The 20071-nt window shown below is 36.8% G+C and overlaps 1 protein-coding gene across 1 annotated transcript in view; it reads right to left on the reverse strand.

Moving 5' to 3' along the window:
- Antxr2 (ANTXR cell adhesion molecule 2) overlaps positions 1 to 19361 on the reverse strand; it is a 132935-nt gene extending 113574 nt beyond the window's left edge. Inside the window, exons 1-7 of the mRNA XM_076863939.2 lie at positions 18568 to 19361; positions 17811 to 17882; positions 15675 to 15746; positions 3000 to 3081; positions 2432 to 2539; positions 2201 to 2269; positions 1344 to 1424 (exon numbers count right to left, since the gene is read on the reverse strand). Of these exons, the coding sequence (XP_076720054.1) occupies positions 1344 to 1424; positions 2201 to 2269; positions 2432 to 2539; positions 3000 to 3081; positions 15675 to 15746; positions 17811 to 17882; positions 18568 to 18719 (636 nt within the window). The 5' untranslated portion in view covers positions 18720 to 19361. The remainder of the gene's footprint in view (positions 1 to 1343; positions 1425 to 2200; positions 2270 to 2431; positions 2540 to 2999; positions 3082 to 15674; positions 15747 to 17810; positions 17883 to 18567) is intronic.
- Between the last annotated feature and the right edge of the window lie 710 nt (positions 19362 to 20071).

Consider the following 20071-nt stretch of genomic DNA (forward strand, 5'->3'; position numbering starts at 1 on the left):
CCCATAAAAGTAGGGTTTGGAAAAGCTAGTCGGTCATCTGGAGAATTCTAAATTAAACCTTTTATGTAGAGAAAAAAGATTTCAAAGGGAATAACCCAGAGAAATCTTTTTTCCTTCCCAGTATAATTATAAAAATAATTGCAAATCCTCAAGTACAACAAAATTCTATTAAACATACAACCCACTGACCTTTTTGTTGAGGGGGTCAAATTATCCTCCTTTTTTGCATTATCTCTTTTCCTGTATTTATATTGCTTCTGTTGATATTTACCCTGAATCCAACTATGAAATTATTTACTAATTTTTTCTACAAACCAAACATAATATTATATAAATAAACTCCTAAACTAATTATATCTCTGTGCCATTCTGCATTTACATTTGGTTTGTCCACTGACATGAGATTGAACCAATTTCTTTTTCCTCTAAAAAGGTCCAATAATTAAAAAAAAAAAAATACATGCTACTAAAACAAAAACCAGTAAATCTCTGTGTTTCTAAAAAAACATGATCTTTGAAGAGAAATTTTAAATGCCAGAACCAAATGTTAGACACTTTTTTTTCCTTTTACAAATGCCTAAAGGAAAAGCTTTTGCTTAGAGAATATATATTATTCACTTCCATTTTAGGATGGTGTTTACCAAAATATCATAAATACTTAATATCAACTATCCCTAGTGCTTCTAGCAAAAGGCAGTAAAACGAAACATAAACCTCAGCTGTGAAAACCCAGGAGCTTCGTGGTGGATTTCATCACTCCCTTCCCATACACTGTCGAGGAGAGCCCGGATCCTAACCACCACCAGAGCAGCTCAACTGAATCTCAAACAGAAATATTATGTGCTCTAGGGAGACGATTTATCATTTAAATGGAAAGAACAACAACTGCAGTCAAATACTCAGCCGCTGGTTCAAGATGCCTGACATACAGCTAAGAAATGCCATAGTTGGAAGGCAGAGTAATCACACATTCCAATCCAAATTTTTCATTTTACATTTGTCCTATAAAGTCTATCTAAAAGAAAGAAAGAAAAAAAACCTCGAGATAGCAAGACGGTTAACTCCATGCTTAAAAATGGTAGAAGTATCTAAAACAGAGATCACAGGCTGGGGTTCTCAGAGCCCAACCATGCAAGAATTAGTGTCAAATCTCACTTGCAAACAAATCCAGATTTTTAGAATTACACTATGGAAGAGTGGAAAAGCAAGCAAATCTCTTTCTTATGCTCTTTCTTCTCCATAATGGCCACCTGCACTAGACACTAAGATTATTTCTTATTAGTTTAAAATGTATGTACAATGATCAGTCCTTCCTGCCCATCTCCCTCCAGAGATAGACTCACAGAATTGATGATTCCTTTAAGAGCCTGAAATCCACCTTTGACAGGGAAAACTTGTTCCTTGGAATCGGCAATTCTTTCGAGCTTTAGAAAAAAAGAGAAAAGCTTACTTAAGAGATGGTTGAGACAGACAATTCTTTATAAACTTATGTTAAACTTACATGTAAATTTAAGTTTTAGTTATGTATGTCTGAAAAGTTACTCTGCAGGATTCATTCACCAGTGTGGCCTGTAAACTGAAGGTGAGAAGATTTGTGTTCCTCCAAATGTATCACCATGGAATAACTGAGGTCAGTCTCAGCCCCGTGACACAGCCTCAAGTTGCAATTTTACAACAACACAGAGTTCTAACAGCTGTTAATGGCAGGAGACTCAGGAATCTAAGCTACACTCAAGCAAGAAATTGAACGTAAAATGATTTTGAGAGAAAAAAAAAATGTAATACCTATCAAAAAAAACTCCATGGGAAAAAATTAGTTTTTTAAGAAAAATTATTAAAGATTTTCAAATGGACTTTCCAAATTCCTGCACCCCTAAGAGTCAAAATTTAAATCAAAATAATAATTATAAATAAGACTAATAATCTTGTCATTTTAATTGAAGGGATATTCACATAATTTTAGTACAAATGTTTGTCTTGTATTAGTTCCTCCAACCAAATAAATGTTCAAATACTTATTTATTTAGAGTTTTGTTTTCAGTAACAAAACCTATCAAAATTCTGACTTTATGAAGGCAGCACTCAAGACATAAACCATTTTATAAAAAAACCTTTGTAAGAAGTCATCAGTGAAAAGAATTTGTTCCCCTATCCTTAAGGCATTATGGGATTTAAATTTTGCAGAACTGTTTTAACTCACCTGAGCTTGTTCAAAATCAAGGACACCAACGCAATAAACATTAGCACCAAGTGACCTGGATATCTTTGCCTAAGGAGGAAAAAAAAAGAGGAGTAGAGAGGAGGGGAAAGAGGGAGGGGGAGAGACAGAGACAGAGAGATACAGAGTTATTCAATATCCATCTACACATGCAGAAACACACAGCCAGGCACAACAGTGGGGTGTAAAGAACAGTTTCAGTTCAATACTCACCTCTTTCTCCGCATATGATGGCACCAGACCGTCCAACTTACCATCTGTCAGAGCAATTATGATACTGGAGGTTTTTGAGCCTCCTGCTTTCTGAATTTGTTCATTCGCCTGAAAATGAAGAATAATTATCCAACTCACATTTTAATTTTAACTTTTAACCAGCATGTTCCATCAAGCTAAATTTGTAAGTCTGACAAAGTAAAAATATTACTGACTAGCGCATAAAGGAGGATATTGTAACTATTTTATTTGAAATATATACATATTCAAATATAACTATTAAAGAGTAGTTAGTATTGGGTTTAAATGACAGAGATTTTTAGTTATAGGTGAATAATCTGAATTATGACCACAAAAGAAAATGGAAAATTCCTTAATAGACAAAATGCATACAAACTTTTCTTATCACTACAGTAAATAATGCTTTCTACCAGACTCATCTCTAGAATAACTAAAAGCATTTTAAAGATAAGTATGTAACAGTTTTTTGAGCCTTGCTAGATAATTGTATTTCATTACAGAATAAGAAAGCATTCTTTTCCATACTTTCAAGTGTGAAGTGACTTACTAGCTTTAGTCCTTCATGGATGTATGTCTCTCCCACTGGACTAACACTTTTTAAATCTTTCAAACCTTTATTGATTTTGTCTCTGGAAAAAAAAAATATATTATAATATTAAACAATGCAAAAATGAGCAAACACCACAATAAATACTTCTTGAATAACATGAAAGTATTGCAACTAAGCTTCTGCAGTAAGAAGTAGAGGAATGGACAGGGGCTTTGCAAACAGAGAGCACTTCATACTGTCATTTCAGTAAGTACTTAATAATTTTCATTTTTTAACCATGAAAAGTTAAAGTACTAAAAATATCCTGAAAATATCTAAGTATATCTTGGGCATTTTGAGCTAAGAACAGATATCTTCAATCATGTTTGTTTTATTAAATGCTAAGGAGTAAAACATGCTTTCTATTACCCACAAAAATACAAGGATTAAATAGTTCAACTTCAGTGGAAAAAAAATATTTCTGAAACACTCACCCCACCTCCCTGAAAGTGGGGAAACCTCTTTATTATCTGAAAATTCCTAAAGCATATTACTTAGCCCTTACATATGGAAATTAACATTTTTCTACTTCAATGTCCCAGTCTCAAGTCTCATAATTTATTAGCTTTTCTGGCATTTTTTTGCACATTCAGATACCAACACATTCTCTTGGATACAATAAGTACTTAATATATACTTGTTGAATGAATGAATGAATGGGAAGGTAATGGATTCTTGGAAGAGGTAATATGAATGAAAAAGATGAAAAAACAAAGAATAACCTTTTTTATCATGACTAATTCACTGTCTCAATGGAGTATGTCTAAACAAGTATGACAACAATATTATTAAGAACTATCTCATATACATGAGTAAAAGAAAACCCAATTTAGGGGGTTTTCAATTATAAATTTTAAACTCCTTTAAAAATAGATAAAACCACAAGAAGAGATAAATAAATGATGATGTAAAAACTATCCAAAATAAATTTAAAACTTCTTTTTCAAGTTTAAATTCAAAAGATCAGAAGAGCACTTATGATACCATTCTAAGAATTTTAGTTTCCCAATAGAAGCAAAAAAAAAAAAAAAGAATTCCTTTTAAATTCTTGAATTGGTAAACCCAATTTCATCTCATTAAGTATAATATGAATAGTTTTCACTTTACTGAGGATGATACAGAGGGAGATTAATAGAAAACAAAATTATTTTATCATCAAAGAATGACTGGAGTCAAGGAATGGAACTACTATATGACCCAGCTTTATCACTCCTCAGTATTTATCCTAAGGAATTAAAGTCACCACATTATAGCAATACATGCAAACCCATGTTTACAGCAATACAATCCACAATAGCCAAATTATAGAATGAGCCAAGGTATCCATCAACAGATGAATGTATGAAGAAAATGTGGTATTTATACACAATGGAGTTCTATTCATTCATAAAGAAAAATGAAATTATGTCATTTGTAGGAAAATGGATGGAACTTGAGACCATTATGTTGAGTAAAATCAGCCAAACTTAGAGGTCAGGGTCATGTGTTTTCTCTCATATATAGAAGTTAGAGAGGCAAAAAAAAAAAAAAAAAAAGAAGTGGGGTAAAAATTAAAGGGAGATCTTTTGAATAAAGGAACCAGGGGGAGGGAGAAGGGAAGGGATACGGGAAGCACTGGGGAATGATACTGGCCAAATTATATTTGCTATATTGCATGCATGTATGAGTATGTAACAATAAATCCCACCATTGTGTACAATTATAAGGCACCAATAAAAAATGTGTGAAAAAAGAATGACTGGAGTCAGACACACAAATGGTCTCTTTAAAACATTGTACTTTAAAATAATTTAACTAATTGCATTAATTAGAATTAATTTAATGTTTTCACTTCTCAGCTAGAATAAAAGTTTACAATGTTCCATCCCCATGTCTTTTATTTATGATGTATTTTTCTGCTCTCCACACATTACTTATTATAATGTCTTTTGTAAAGTCCATGCTCAATAAATTTTTCAATCAACCACTGAAAAAAAATTAGGAATTCCACAGATAATAGAGTAAACTGCATAACGGATAAGCTTGTTTTATCTAAATATTTATGTTTGGTATATATGGAAACAACTCGAAACTGATTTTGTCTAAATGCAGATAAATACCAAATATTTGGTGCTTCCCAGAAATGAGTGGCAGTGTGTCCTCAAGCATTGATGTTTGCTGCCGAAAGGGAAATGAAAAAGACAACTGAAATACAAGTTTACACAAACAGAATGTGCCTGGTGAAAATAGCCTTCTCCATTCAGTTCAGATCAGCTCACAATTGGAAGGACCAGCATAAGACTCTTGAGAGGGTAGAACTTGCTGAATATGGTCTTCAGAGACTTTTGGAAAGGTGGACTACACTGCAGTGGTCTAGGACTCTTAATCTAGTTAACTAGAGAAAAGCAAATTGATGTAATAGTTTAAAACAAAACTCATCCATCCACATTATAATGTTAAAGAAGACTCTACAGAAAAGCAAAGAAAAAATAAAGGAAGAGGAGGAGGAAGGAGGGAGGAGGGAGAATGGGGAAAGGAAGGAAGGGGGAGGAGGAGGGGAAAGGAAGAAGTGGTTATGTTACAAAGATAAGATCAAGTTCAGCATCATCTTAGAAGATCTGCTTCACTAAGTTTTGCTTTAACGTTAGGTCTTCAACCTCCAGGGATAGCAATATTGAAACTGCTTCAGTATTTGTTGTGAAACTGTTGTCAAGGATGCTGCTATCATGATGTGCAACTGTCCCCTATGAGGTCTCACAGCAGAAGCTTCTTCATCACCCCTCAGTAATTGCTGCACACTTCCTCCTTTCTGCTATTTACAACTATGTAAATGTTTTTCTTGCCCTGACTACAGGAAAGCCCACAGTGAGTTTCTTATTCACAAAATTCTAAGTTCTAATAGTTATCAAATTGCTTCAGCTTTTTTTCCAAAACCTTTTCTTTTAATAATTTATTAATTTTCTGTATTATTGCAGCATCAAATGCTTTTTGTAAACAGGTAGAATTTAAACAAATAAAATGTTTTTAAGTTGAGAATTAGAGAACCAAACTCTATAATCCACTGGAGAAGGAGGGAGTTGCGGGGGAGTGAGAGAAGGAGGGCAACCACACAATGCCTGGTTTTTCATTTGTGAAACTTTCAGTTTTGTATCTCTCAAATTTCTCTGAAGAGATGGAGGGGAGGGGAGGTGAAAGCTGGGGAGGTAAGGGTCCTCAGAATATTCTAATGTATAGCAAGAACTAAGAACCTCTGATTTGCTAGTGTGGTGCCACACGCCTGTAATCCCAGCAACTTGGAAGGCTGAGGCAGGAGGATCTCAATTTGGAGACCAGCCTCAGTTACTTAGAAAGACCCTGCCTCAAAAAAAGGGGGGGGCGGGGGAGGTGGCTGAAGATGTCAGGAAATATGGCTCACTTTACTGGTTAAGTGCTCTTGGGTTTAATCACTGTTGCACCCCCCTCAAAAAAGATCCTCTGAACTAATCTAATTGGAAAAGCTTCCCATGTGGTTGGGATATTTGTTCTCTTGCCTATTTTAACAGTCAGTTCTATTCAAGGGGGTTGGGGTAAACATGATGATCTTTTAAACTATAAATACCCTTTCTGGGATGATATGAATCAAGAGGAGCACAGTCTGGTAGAACGTGTGTTAATTCTAAGATCAACTTTGTTTCTTCAGCTATAAAATAGGGACTAAAAATACCTTCCCCATGGGAACACTGTGAGAATTAATGGCACATAAGCTGTAGCTACTAGTGTTATTGTTGATGTTGGGCATTCCTCTGTCAGTATGATTTTGTTCATTCAGTTGACTTTCTTCCTGATTCCAAGCAAAGATCATATGGCAAACTGATGGTCAAAGTTTTATCATGCAGGAATCAAAAAAAAAAAAGAGAGAGGAAAGAAAAAATTAAGAGAGGAAAGAAAAAGCTTTGGTGAGAGGAAGATCTTAAAAAGGAATTCCAGTCAGCCCTCCATATCCACAGGTCAGCAGATTTGGTCAGCAGATTTAATCAACTGCAGACCAAAACATTTTTTAATTCATCTTCGCTAAACACGTATAGACATTTTTCTTCTAATTATTCCCAAACCACTACATTATAACAACAATTTACATAGTGTTATAATGTATCCAATTGTGTAAGTAATCTAGAGGTGATTGAAGGCATATGGGAGGATACAAATAGTTTATTTGCAAATACTACAGTGTTATATAGGAGATTTGAGTATCCATAGATTTTTTTGGTATCTGTGGTAGTCCTGGAACCAAGTCTTCACAGATACTAAGGGATGACTATATGTGGAAAGCTATATAATGAGATAGAAACACTTGGGGATTGAAGTAAAGAGATGGACTTGTAACCATATGGACTGGTAACCATAAACAGTTATTAAATTCCTCTGATCTTGGTTTGTCTCTATGAAATGTAAATTACAATGCCTGTCCCGATATTGTTTCACTAATTCTATAGATATCTGTTACATGTTCACTGTGATATTTATAATATAATGCCATCTGGCATCTTTGAGCATTTGGAAGGTTGTGTGCACCTAGACAAAGAGTATTAGGACAGAGGGAAGAGGAGCGAAGAGTAAGTAGTGACAGGAACACACCCTTTTCATCTGCATTTCTCCTTCACAATACCATTCTGCTTCCTAGAAAGCCTGTAAATAGCAGCAGGCTGGATTTGAGGTGACAAGTCAGTACAATGGACAAGATCTCAGGTCCTAAAAGCAGACTTCTTGGTTTCAAAATCCAGCTCCTCCACTTACAAGGCATGTGAGCCTGGGCAGCTTATCCCAACTTCATTTTTCAGTTGCCTCATTGATAAGTAAAGGCAATGCCGTACTGATTCCATGGGGCTATTGTGAAAATCAAATAAATTCATACATGTAAGGTATCTGGCATAAAGTCAGTGCTCACACATAGCAGTTACTATTCTCTTATCATATGGTGTATCGGGTCAGAGTGAAATCATCTTCCATCTGACCCTAATGCTTCCTTATGCTACTACTCTGAATTAAACAAAAAACACATCACACAGGTCAAGCCTGGGAACTTGGCCTCAGTTCACAGTTCTGGCACTTAACTTACTCATCTTGTGACTTTGGAAAACTTATGCAGTCTCTCTGGCCCTCCATTCCCCACAAGTAAACAAAGTGGAGATAATAATACTACTTGTATAATGAAATTGCTACAAAGATTAACAGAGCTATTACATGCCAAACATTTGGTACCTTTCATGGCACCTAAGGGATTGACAACTGATAGAAATAGTTTGCATCTATTCATTATAGCCCTGATCTTTATTCATAGAAGATAACTTGAATATGAACTATCAGCCTAATCAGTTACAGTTTGCACACCTCTTCTGAGGACAACCCCTTTATTAGTCCTTCATAAAACACCTAGAATTTTAAAACCCTTAAGCACTGCCAACTATAAATCATATGCATAGTAAGTGTTCAATATTGCTCTTGAATAAATAGTTGAATATGAACAATCTCAAAATGTATATTTATACTACAAATGTGAACATATTACTCTTTAAATTTTTTTTAGTTGTAGATGGACACAATACTTTTATTTCATTTATTTATGTTTTTTGTGGTGGTGAGGACAGAATCCAGTGCCTCACACATGCTAGGCAAGTGCTCTACCACTGAGGTACAGCCCCAAAAATGTGAAAATATTCTAAATTAGGAAATAAACATATCTTCATATTGCATCTTAAGTCCTTGAAAGTTTTAATTTAACAATACTATTCAAAACTATAAAAGAAAAGGTAGATGTGCCAATCTATTCTAACCTGGCTCAAGAAATAGTGGCAATCTTCAAATAATAGAAGTAAAGGAGAATTGCTACTATTATTAAGAAACAAATATTACTTTATGAAAAGGAGGATGACAAGAAGTTAATAACAAATAATAAAAGTAAAAGACTTATCAAAATTTGCTGTTAGTTTATTTGGTTGCAATAGAATCAAGGCTAGTGTCAAATTTGCCAATCTAACTTGTTAATTTGGTTTATTTTTACTCTAAACTGACATATTTAGCTCATGAAGAGATACATCTGACAAATTTTGCTGTTTCTTTTCATATAAACTATGGTAAATAATTTCTAAATATAACTTCTATCAATTCTTTCCAGTCTATAAGTGTCTATTCTCTGACTAGGAGATAGTATTTATCTCTCCTCCTCTTAAAACTGGCTACCCCTATTATGGCTTGTCACAAGAATAAGGTAGAAGGTATGTTCCTTGCCATCTGACTCCAAATCTTGAGAACAAGATATTTTGCTTTCTTTATCTTGGAAGACTTGCTTTTGGAATACCCTTCCTTGGAACCCAGGCACCAAGATGTAAGAACCCTAAGCCACGTGTGGAGGACACATGGAGGAGACCACAGGTGCTCTACTAACAGCCCTACCCAGGGTCCTGAACCAAAAACCAGCATCTGTGACTGCAGCTCCAAGTAGAATTACACTGGACAGAGAAAGCTCCCAGTGAGTCCAGTCAACCCACAGAACTGTATGAGAACAAAATTGTTGTTGTGTAAGCCTTTATATATGAGGATGTTTTTTCATGCATCATTGAAAACCAAAAAAGGAACTAGTCACCTAGTACCAGAAGTGTCAGCTGTCTCATCACTACCTATTTTCCATTCTTTAAGTACAGCTCAGTCCTATCTCTTGGGAATCTATCTATGTATCTATGTATGCTTTTCCTATATGCTCCTGGGTCCACCCTCTGGGCTGATTGCACTTTGAGTCATTCTTTCTTTTTATTAAGACAGGGCCTCACTAAGTTGCTAGAATCTTGCCAAGTTGTTAATGCTGACCATGAGATCCTCCTGTCCAGGTCTCCTGAATTGTACACCATTACAGCCACTGAGTTCATCCTTCCTTTTTCATAATAAATAGATCCCTTTTTAACTCCTTCCTGTCCATAGGAAGTTGAGGGACCAGAAGTCTCTCATTTTCAAGTACATCTGTCTCTTTTAATCCAATTAACATAATTCCTTTAGAAGTTTTGTGATACCTATGTATGGGATTATGATCCATTCTATTAGACAAAATCTACAAGCACAAAATTTCTTCTAAAGAGGCTCCTTTTTACTTTAGATTTTCAGTCAGGTGAGCCATATACCCAAAAGACTCTTAGAAACCTTAATGTTTGGGGCTGGGGATGTGGCTCAAGCGGTAACTCGCTTGCCTGGCATGCGTGCAGCCCGGGTTCGATCCTCAGCACCACATACAAAACAAAGATGTTGTGTCTGCCGAAAACTAAAAAATAAATATTAAAATTCTCTCCCTCTCTCCCTCTCTAAAAAAAAAAAGAAAGAAAGAAAAGAAACAGAAACCTTATTGTTTGCATGAGAGGGTCTATAAAGTATACTTGTCAGATTCTTATAAACCCTTTTGTGTAGATGAGAGGACTTATAAGGCCTCATCTTTGATCCTTCTGAAATCTTAACAGAGTATCTTTCAGCTTTACCATCAACCTGACTTTTCCTGATTCCACATTTTACAGGCAGCAATCTGGTTCTGATTATTGACCTCAGTAAGGCCATTTCCTAAATTTAGGGAACATTTTGGTAAGGAAGACAGAATGCAAAAGAGCTTTATTCTTAAATCCATGAAGTTTTGGCTTTTTATACTTTCTCTAAATCCTGCTTGAAAACAGGATTTCCTTCGTCCACCATTTTGCTCCTCTCATGTCATCACAGGTAGCTGAAAGAAGCTACCTGACCCATTCAACGGTCCTCCTGGGGGGCTCCTGAGCCACATTCACTAGTTGATTGTACACATTTTTAACTTTCCACGTTCTCAGAAGACTTTCTATCACTACACACAAAGGCTACCTCTGCTTCTGCCTCCAGTAACAATTTATGCACTGTTCTTCCAGTGTTCCCATCAGTTTCTTCAAGGTCCTTCAACTACTGATGAAGTCACAGTTTCTATGTTGGTTTCATAATGCTACATAATAAATTACCCAAAACAATAGTGTAAATAGCTGTAAAGACAATTCACTATTTCTCAGGATACCATATTTGGAATGGGTAGTCCTGATGCTTCACATGCTGCCTATTGGGAGATAGGAATGAGTAGCCAAAACTTCATGCAAATAATAGAAATGTGTATCTTGTCTGAGCTTAATTGACTTTTCTATGATTTTCTACAAGTTTACCTAAGGACTATTTTTTCCCTAAGTATTTGACTATTGTGCTCAAGTCAAACAATTATGGCTCAATTAGAATGCAAGTACATATATAGAAAAGGAAGTTTGAGATGTTTATCACTGAAATATGTAAGTAGGAATAAGGAAAGTAGGAAATCTAAGTCACCATTTATTAAACAGTACAACTATAAAGAGAGGAAATCTATGAGAGCAACTAATAATCAGGTTCTAGAGTCAGAAGAACTTAATCATTCATTCAATGAATAATTATTGAGCTTCCACTATGTCTCAGGACCTGTTCTAGGTGTTGGGCAATATGAATGCACAAAAAAAATTAAGGTTCCCTACTTTCATAATTAATAATATGGTCATAGAGATACAAATAAAATGATTAAGAGAAAATTTTCAAAAAGTAACAACCAAATAGAGTGTTATAAAAGATAATATGCAAGAGTGGTGGGGTTCCTTTAGACTTGGTGACCAGGCAAGGTTTCTTAGAAGAGGCGACATGGGAGGTGAGTTATGACAAGAATGAGCTACCCAGGAGAAGATCTGGGGCAGAGAAAGAGGGAAGATCCTAAAGCGCAAACAAGCTTGGCTCGAGAAAAGGATGGCTGGGCTAGATTGCAGGATGGAGTGTTGTAGCAGAGATGAGGAGGGGCAGTCAGGTAGAGCTCAGGCCATCAGAAGGCTCTTATTTTCTATTCTAAGCCATTAGACCAATTTAAGCATGAGAGTGGCATGATCTGTTTCAAATTTTAAAAGATCGTCTAGCTAACATACTGTTTTTTAACTGTGTGTCCTTAGAAAAGCTGCATTATTTTTCTTGGCTTCAGTTTCCTCATTTATAAAATGGAGACCATAACATTATCTATTACATGGAATTGACAGGATTAACTGAAGCTATGCATACAAAGCACTTTGCACACTGCCTGGCACACAAAAATTGTCTAACAAATGTTTTAACCTAAATAACTATTACCACTTTAAGATAATACTGAACAGAACTAAGCATAATTCACTATCTGTTTTTATGCCACATCATGACGAATTCTTGAAAAATCCATCCTGATTCCATATTCTCTAATATCGAAAAGCTGGATATCTCCATATTTAATCAACACTTGGCACTTTTCTCTTACCTGAGCCTACAATGCAACCCCAGACTATTTATGTATATGGTCATGTCCCTACTCACCACACTAGATCATTCATCTTTATGTTATCCCCAGATCCTGTATATAAGGTAGGCAGGCAAATAGGTAGGTAGGTGGAAGGCTGAACTAACAAACACATGGAGGATAAAAACCAGGGGGTAAGAGAAAAGGTGGGACTAATTCAAATTGAAATATTTAAAAGAATTTTTTTAAATAATGAGCATATAAATATGTAATGAAATATCTTGCCATGTTTATTATTTATTTGTACAATTATTTATTGAACACCATCCTGAAGCCATAACAGAAGACATGGCCCTACATAAGCACTTACTGTCCTCCAAACTTGCCTCACCTCTCCTGAAAACCTTTAGCAACATTCTGAGAAACATGAGAGAGGTACTTCTCATATTTACTGAGGTACTGAAGAATTATGGGTAACAGAACCAAAATTATGAAACCACTGTACTTTTCTTAATCTTTGCTTTCTGAATTATGTACTTAGACCTATTTGTGAGCATGCTTCAAGACAGCAGAAAAGTTTACATGTAGGATTCCAATTTCTAGGTTTACAAACAAAGGTCCCCAAGAGTTATGGAAACATTTCCTCAACCATAAAATATGTAAATTGTTTCTACATACTTAAAATTGTTCAATGGAAGAAGAGTGATCCCATACCCAAATATAGAGGACCATAGAAATTTGAAAAATTGCTGATTCAACTGATAAAATTAGTAAAAGAACAATTTATACAAAAACAAAATCCTTTATTGGAAATTGTTCTATGATATACAAAGGACCTTTCTATGCATCATCTTATTTTGATCTTCACAGCAATGCTCTAAGAAAATAAGACAGATTTCATGTCCTATTTTATAGACAGAAAAACAGACACACTAAGTAGATGATTTGCCTCAAGTCTCCAAATCATTAAGTGGCAAAGCTAGAGTGATTACCCAGGGTTTCTCAGTATATCTTCTGTCATCCCAAACTATTTCAATACACCACAAATAGTGAAATTCATGAAAACAAAAAGCATTTTTACTTAGAAAAAGAGGAGTCAGCTATATATAAAATAAATTGCAAGTCATATTATTAGAATTACTCATGGAATAGTATAATCCCTTTAAGTAGGACAATATTCCCTTTTTTCATGAATAATATAATTTATTTAATATTTAGTAGAGGAATTTCTGTTTATTCTGCAATATTACAGATGATTTCAAAATATTATTTAATATTCACCCTCTTACAGTTTGTCTTCTCTCTCTCTGGAGAAGTGATATATGATGGTTATGCTCTTTCTTATTCCTCATTTCCTTATCCCTACACACTCAAATTTCTACTCATCAAATATATATATATATATATATATATATATATATATATATATATATATATAGCTGAAATGAAACATATAACAATATTCCCTTTATATAAGCATAATTCTTCTCTGATCTTTAAAATACTGCATACTCCCTAGCTCTAGATAATAATAATAATTTTTTTATCTCTTGAATATTTATGTTCTAGACTCTGTCCTACATTCTCCACACTATCAATTCAATTCTTACAAAAAACTTTATGAAGTAGGCATTATCATCATCATCATTGTCATTATCATTATCTAGGTGGAAAAATGGAAGCAGAAAGAGGTTAAGCAACTTATTCTTGACTTTGACTAGAAAATTGGAGAAAAAATTTAAACTGCAACAACATTAAAGTACAACAATAACATAGCCTCTTGAAAGAGAAACCTCTTCTCGCACCCATTTCAACCTTTCCTCTACTGGATTCAACCACCCATAAAGAAAGAATCTCCAACTAAAAGATTTCAACCCCTTCTATGCATGTCTAAGGAATACCAATCTGGGCAACCAGTGACTACACTTCATCTCCAAAGTGCTGGAGGACCCATATGCAAAGTGCCTAGAGAAGCTGGCACAATGTATGTAGCTGTCAATTACTGAGTCTTCTATGTGTCTGGCATTATGCTAAGTGCTTTTCTATATATATGCATGCCATAAATGTTAAAACTGTTCTTTTTTTCCCTTGATATGCTAGATCCAAACCTGTTTCTTTGGAAATTAAGTTGGGCAATAGAGAAAATTTCTTTTTATAAAGTCAAGAACTGTTATATCACTGGGCATAGAAAACTGCTGTACAGAGGTTGTAAGGAATGACTATTACCCTGATCTCTGATGAGAACCACATGCACACAAGAAAATAAGAAAGCAAAATATTGATTGGAAGACTGAAGTCTTTGGCTGGTCTTACCACCTAGATTTCCTCTTAAGAAAAAGGAAACTTAATGAACAAAGTTAGCAGCTTATATATAAATTTTTCCAAATCAATTCAGTGAAATATAAAGAAATTCTCTCTTTGAGCCTTTTCAAATGTTATACTTTCTTGACCTTTTCATAGAAATAGATGGTCAAGAAGCAAATGACAATCAATCGTTTAAATTAAATTTTACAAGGAAAAAAAAAACTGTGTTCACATATACCATTTCAGAAATCCATATATCATGCAAAAGAAAGTGTATTCATTTCCCTTGTTAAAACTACAGATTGGAGAAATCTGATCTCAAAATAATGCTGATTCATTTGTTCATTAAATAAGAATTCATTGGGCAAGATCTTATATTCTTTGAGTTAGACAAAGTAAAAATAAAAATGAATAAAACCTCCTTCTAACTATGGTGCTTACAGTCTACTAAGCAAAACTGATTTCCTTGAAAACAGCCTTTCTTCAAATATGTCAATGACTTCTTCTGGCCTGCCATGATAAGATCAAGTGACAGAAATGCATGACATTAGCCTGAGAAAAGCCACATCTCTTAAAAGCACTAAGGAGACTGTGTGTGTGGTATGTGTTCCTTCATAAAGTTGAATATATTCAGTATCAGTGGACCTCAAAGGAGAGAAAATCTGGGATTTCTACTGAATCTAGTAAATTATCCAAATAGATTCCATATCTTTCTCCTTTCCAATCATCTTTCAAATCCTTGTTGACTAATACATTACATCCAAACAAAAAAAATAGGGAAAGGTAGAAAATTATGAATCTACAACTAAGGCAAGGTTCTGGACTTCCTTGTACATTCCACAGCCAACATAAAAGATATAGATTTTCAGATTATCTGCTTTTTTTCCATTGCTCCTACCTCCTTTCCCTTCTATTAGCATAGAGAACTGAATTGTCCGCACATTTGCTTGATTCCACTGAGAGGCCTGAATTACTACTTGGAAATATCAATCATGCCTTTAAGATTCATCTCTACTAAAAAGCCTGCTGTGAAATGATAATGCACTAACCTGTCTCCAGTTAATGGCAAAATGATGGTTGCTTGAGAAGAAAACACAATGAAAGATAATCTCATTTCAGGGCTGCAAAATAAGAAAAGAGGCATTTAAAACATTTTAAAAGAAATATTAATATAATACAGATGTATAGCTAAGTCCCATTTAAAATTGGTCTCACTGATGGTCCAGACTTCTTTTAAATGGAACTTCCTAAGTAGCTACACTGAGTCTGCTTAACATTATTGCATAAGTCATTTTGTATTTAGTCAATGCTTGTTGATGCCCCATGGCTCATAGGGGTTTGCATTTAGAAAGAGATTAACTGGAAAGACAAATTTGGGGCTGATGTAAAATCTTTCATAGAAAATGCTTCTTCCCTTAGTGTTAGACTTCATCCCCTTGAAGGAGGCCAGACCCTTCAGAGTGATTATCCTTAACATAAGTAGGGCTAGAAAGCAGCCAGTTTGACCTAATGACCACAATTATGATAAGGGTCCACATACAATTCATCCCAAAGTGAGAATATTTAAAGAGTGTCTTGGAAACTGTAATAAAATGAAAAACTAACACATCACTTTTTCATGAAGTATTTTGACATCTCAAATATTACATTTCCAATCAGCAGTAATTGTTCCAGTCAGCTACATCTTTCAGTTTATAGGCAGCTATCTTAAAGAATGTTTCTTGTTTCTAGTATTCGGTGTATTAGAAACTGTTAATAAGATCTGAAACTATTATTAATATCTGAAACTGAAGATATGAAACTAAGGTCTACAAACTGAAGATCAGAATTGTCTCAAAGGCTCATACATACTTTAAACATCACTCTCTTCAGTAGTCATCTGGTATTCACTTCCTACAATAAGCAAATAAGCTTTCACCAGAGAACTGTATGTTATAGAATTCCAATTTGCAAACCAGACTAAATGAATATAAGTCTCACTTTCTTCAACTGTTGCATTGAAATAATTCATTGTTTTTGATCAAAACTATGTGATGCTCTCTGCACACCATAGGATTAAATCAGAAAATTTATAAACAACTATCTGTTTTGTTTTGACATGTAAGGACATAGGAGGGTCTTGTTTCTTTTTCTTCCCTAGACAATTTTACCTCAGACCTTGTCCAGAAATGAGAGTGCTATACTTGGCTTCTTAAGCAGGGGACTGATGATTGAACATGGACAGGCATACATTTTTATAGGGATAACTTTACTGCTGCCAATAACTGAAAGCAAGGATTGCCTAGGCCTCTACAGATTGTTTGAAGTTACTTGCAACATGACTTTCAAAATGTTTTGATCATCCAAGCCTGTTTTACAGAAAACATTTGGGCTAACAAGACTGAAAGAAGCAATATTTAATGATACAGTTCCTATTCATGTCCTTTCCATTATCTTGATAAACTTGCATTTGCTCATTGCATTTCTTTTCCTTAAAAAAAAGAGAGAGAGAGGGAAAAAAGCCTACTATTTCAGGGTTATTTTTAAATAAGAGATGCCACTAATTCCTGGTTACCTCTAAATAAGAGAGTAAGCTGGATTTCATAGCAGTAATGCTTTTTATAGGAAAAGAAACCAGTCTTTCCTAGTGAAGCTTATTGCATATATAGAACAGTTAAATTTTAAACCAGCCACACACCCACACATTGTGTAAACACAAGTCATTTCTTTAAACACACACACAAGTGCTTTTTCTGGTAGTGGGTTATTAACACATGTTCACTTGAAGTTTTCCAACACTTTTTTTTTCTCTTAAATGAGGACCTCTACAATAGTAAGAATTGTGTGAAATGGAAAATATATTATGGATACTATTAGCGTAAAATTAATTTTTTAATGTGATAAATTATGAGAAAGCATAACTGAAATTCAAAACAGATGAAAATTCAAAAAGGAAAAGACATTTGGAATAGTATTTGAAGATGCTTCCCCAGAGTCTGAGCCAAGTTTTGGGGATCCAGATAAAATAAGCCCTCAGGACTGAACAGCTGTCCTAATAACATGTGTGCAATAACCTCCTTGAGGCACTTAAAAATCAACATTTCAGAAAAAGGGTTTTTTTCCTGCAAAAGGTTTTGTAAAGGAGAAATTCTACATTTTGATCTACTTCCTCTCCATTGCCAAGAAAAGTAAAGTGGGAAAAATACCTCACAAATCTCTCAGTAAGTTGCTGGACAAAATTGTAAATTTCAATCCAGTTATTTGCCACACTCCCAGACCTGAAAAAAAAAAAAAGAAATTAAACTGATCAGAAAAATAAAACTAAAATACAAACATTTATTTAGTACTACCAAGACCAACCCTGGCTGCCCTCCTTTTCAAGCAAAGTGAGGATACCCTCCCCCAGTAACTTTGGTGGTTACCAGAGCCAAGGACATTAGCCAGTCTGGGGGACTCCCCCTGCTAATTGTTTGGAGCAGAACTTAGCTTTTCACAATAAACACAAAAGCCTTTTTCCGCACAAAATGCAAACCATATTGGGCTGCTAAGGCTTTTCCTTGCTCCAATGAAAGCAATGTGATCAGGATAAAACTAAGGAAACTTCAGACAGCCTGTGTGTGCTGGGTGGGTTATGATCAAGGGACAGAGAGTCCCTGGGACAAGAATGCCACCCCAGGTGGTCGCACTCTCATTTCCCAAGAGGCTCCCAAACTGGCAAGCAGTGAATATACTCCACCTCCCCAGATGTCCCAGTAGCCTTGGGTTCCCATCACCACCACTCCATCCCTCCCCAGCCTACATAGATCCAAAAGCGCTTGCCTTGGAAAGGAGATAGCAACAGGGCACCCATCCGCGGGTTTCCAACACCCCTCCCCAGGGTGCACTTGCTCATCTCCACCTCCCTAGCTGCCGCTGATCCTGTGCCACCCTCACCAGGAGACCCTGGCCTCCCTCCGCACTCACTTGTCCAAGACGAAGTAGAGATCAAAGGCTCTTCTGCAGGACGGCTGCTCCTGCGCGTGCAGCAGCCCCCCAGGACCGCTGAGCACCACAATCCACAGCCCTGGGAACAGCCAGCTCCCGGAGCTGCGGGCCGCAGACCGTCGGGTCACCATCCTGTGGCCGGGGGGCCTTAGACTCCCTCCTGCTCTTAGCCCGCTTGGCTCGGCAGGGTAGATAAGCTACGGAGGCTGGAGTCACCAGGGACTGGCTCTGGGATGGGAGCGCTGCGAGCAGCTGGGGCGCCGGCGCCCGGGTCAGCTGGACCCACCAACTGATAGAGGGAGGGAGAGAGGGAGAGAGGGAGGTCCTGAGAGGACAAAGGGAGTCTCCGCTGCAGCCACAGCTGCCGCCGGAACTCTTGACGAATCCCAGTGGAAGCGCGATCCAGTCCTCCCCCTCCCGATTCCGGAGAGTTCCTGCAGACAATAAAGGCCCACAGCGACAGCTCGCAAGACAAGTTCCTCCCCGGCCCCTGACCGAGCCTCTAGCGCGGGTCTCGGACCCGAATAGAGCGTCCCATCCGCCCGGAAGGCTGAAGTCTGGCCGCTACGGTGAGCTGCGGGACAGGCGCCCCACGATCGCAGCGACCGCCAAACAAACTTGGAGTGGAGACCCTCCTCTTTTGGTTTCCTTCCTCCCGCGGCCCAACTCCCCTCCGCGCTGCAAAACTTTCTTCCCAGTGCTCGGCTTGGATCCCTCACAGCTGGGCCAGGCCTTCCCCTTAAGCTCAGGAGGCGGAGCGTGCCCTGGGGCCAGCGGCTTGACAGAAGCCCCGCCAAGACCCAGAGCGCGCTGGGGCCAGCTCCGGGCTAATGTGTCAGTGTGCGCCGGAGGCGGGCGGGGCCGGGTCTGAAGCCCGCAGAGCTACGCGCTCACACTTGTGGGTTCGTGCCGAGCTGGAGATGACTAACGCTTGCTAGATTTTGAAAGGGGGAGAGGAGTTGAGAAAAACAAATGTCCTCCAGAAATTAAACATACCCACAGAGCCTGCAGGCCTGGCCTATTTCCCCCAGCTGTGCTGGAACAGCCCTCTGAGAGATCAGAAGACCTAAGGCCAGCAATTCCCTGGGAGGTGGTGACCTGCTCAGACCACACTCAGTCCCTCCCCACTCCCACACACGCACTTCTACCTGCCATGCCTGTGTTTGAGAAAGCAAACTTCCTCTTCCCTTTTTTTTTTTTTTTTTTTTTTTTAATTTTATAGCAGCATCTCACCTAGCCAAGAAAGGGTGGGAAGGGGAGAGGAGAAGGAGGGAGCGGACTTCTTTAGGAATGAAAAGTTATACCTCAAAATATTTTGACCTATCATTCACCCCAAGCTCCAGATTTGAGAATTTCATCTTGGAAATGATAATTGCTTAAGGAGATGGACATGTGTAACCTGATTTTAAGCATTACACAATGCATACGTATATGGAAACATCGACATTATTATGAACCATTTTTATGTTTTTATAGATCACTT

Source organism: Callospermophilus lateralis, chromosome 8 (genome assembly GCF_048772815.1).
Source record: "Callospermophilus lateralis isolate mCalLat2 chromosome 8, mCalLat2.hap1, whole genome shotgun sequence".
Taxonomy (NCBI): Eukaryota; Metazoa; Chordata; class Mammalia; order Rodentia; family Sciuridae; genus Callospermophilus; species Callospermophilus lateralis.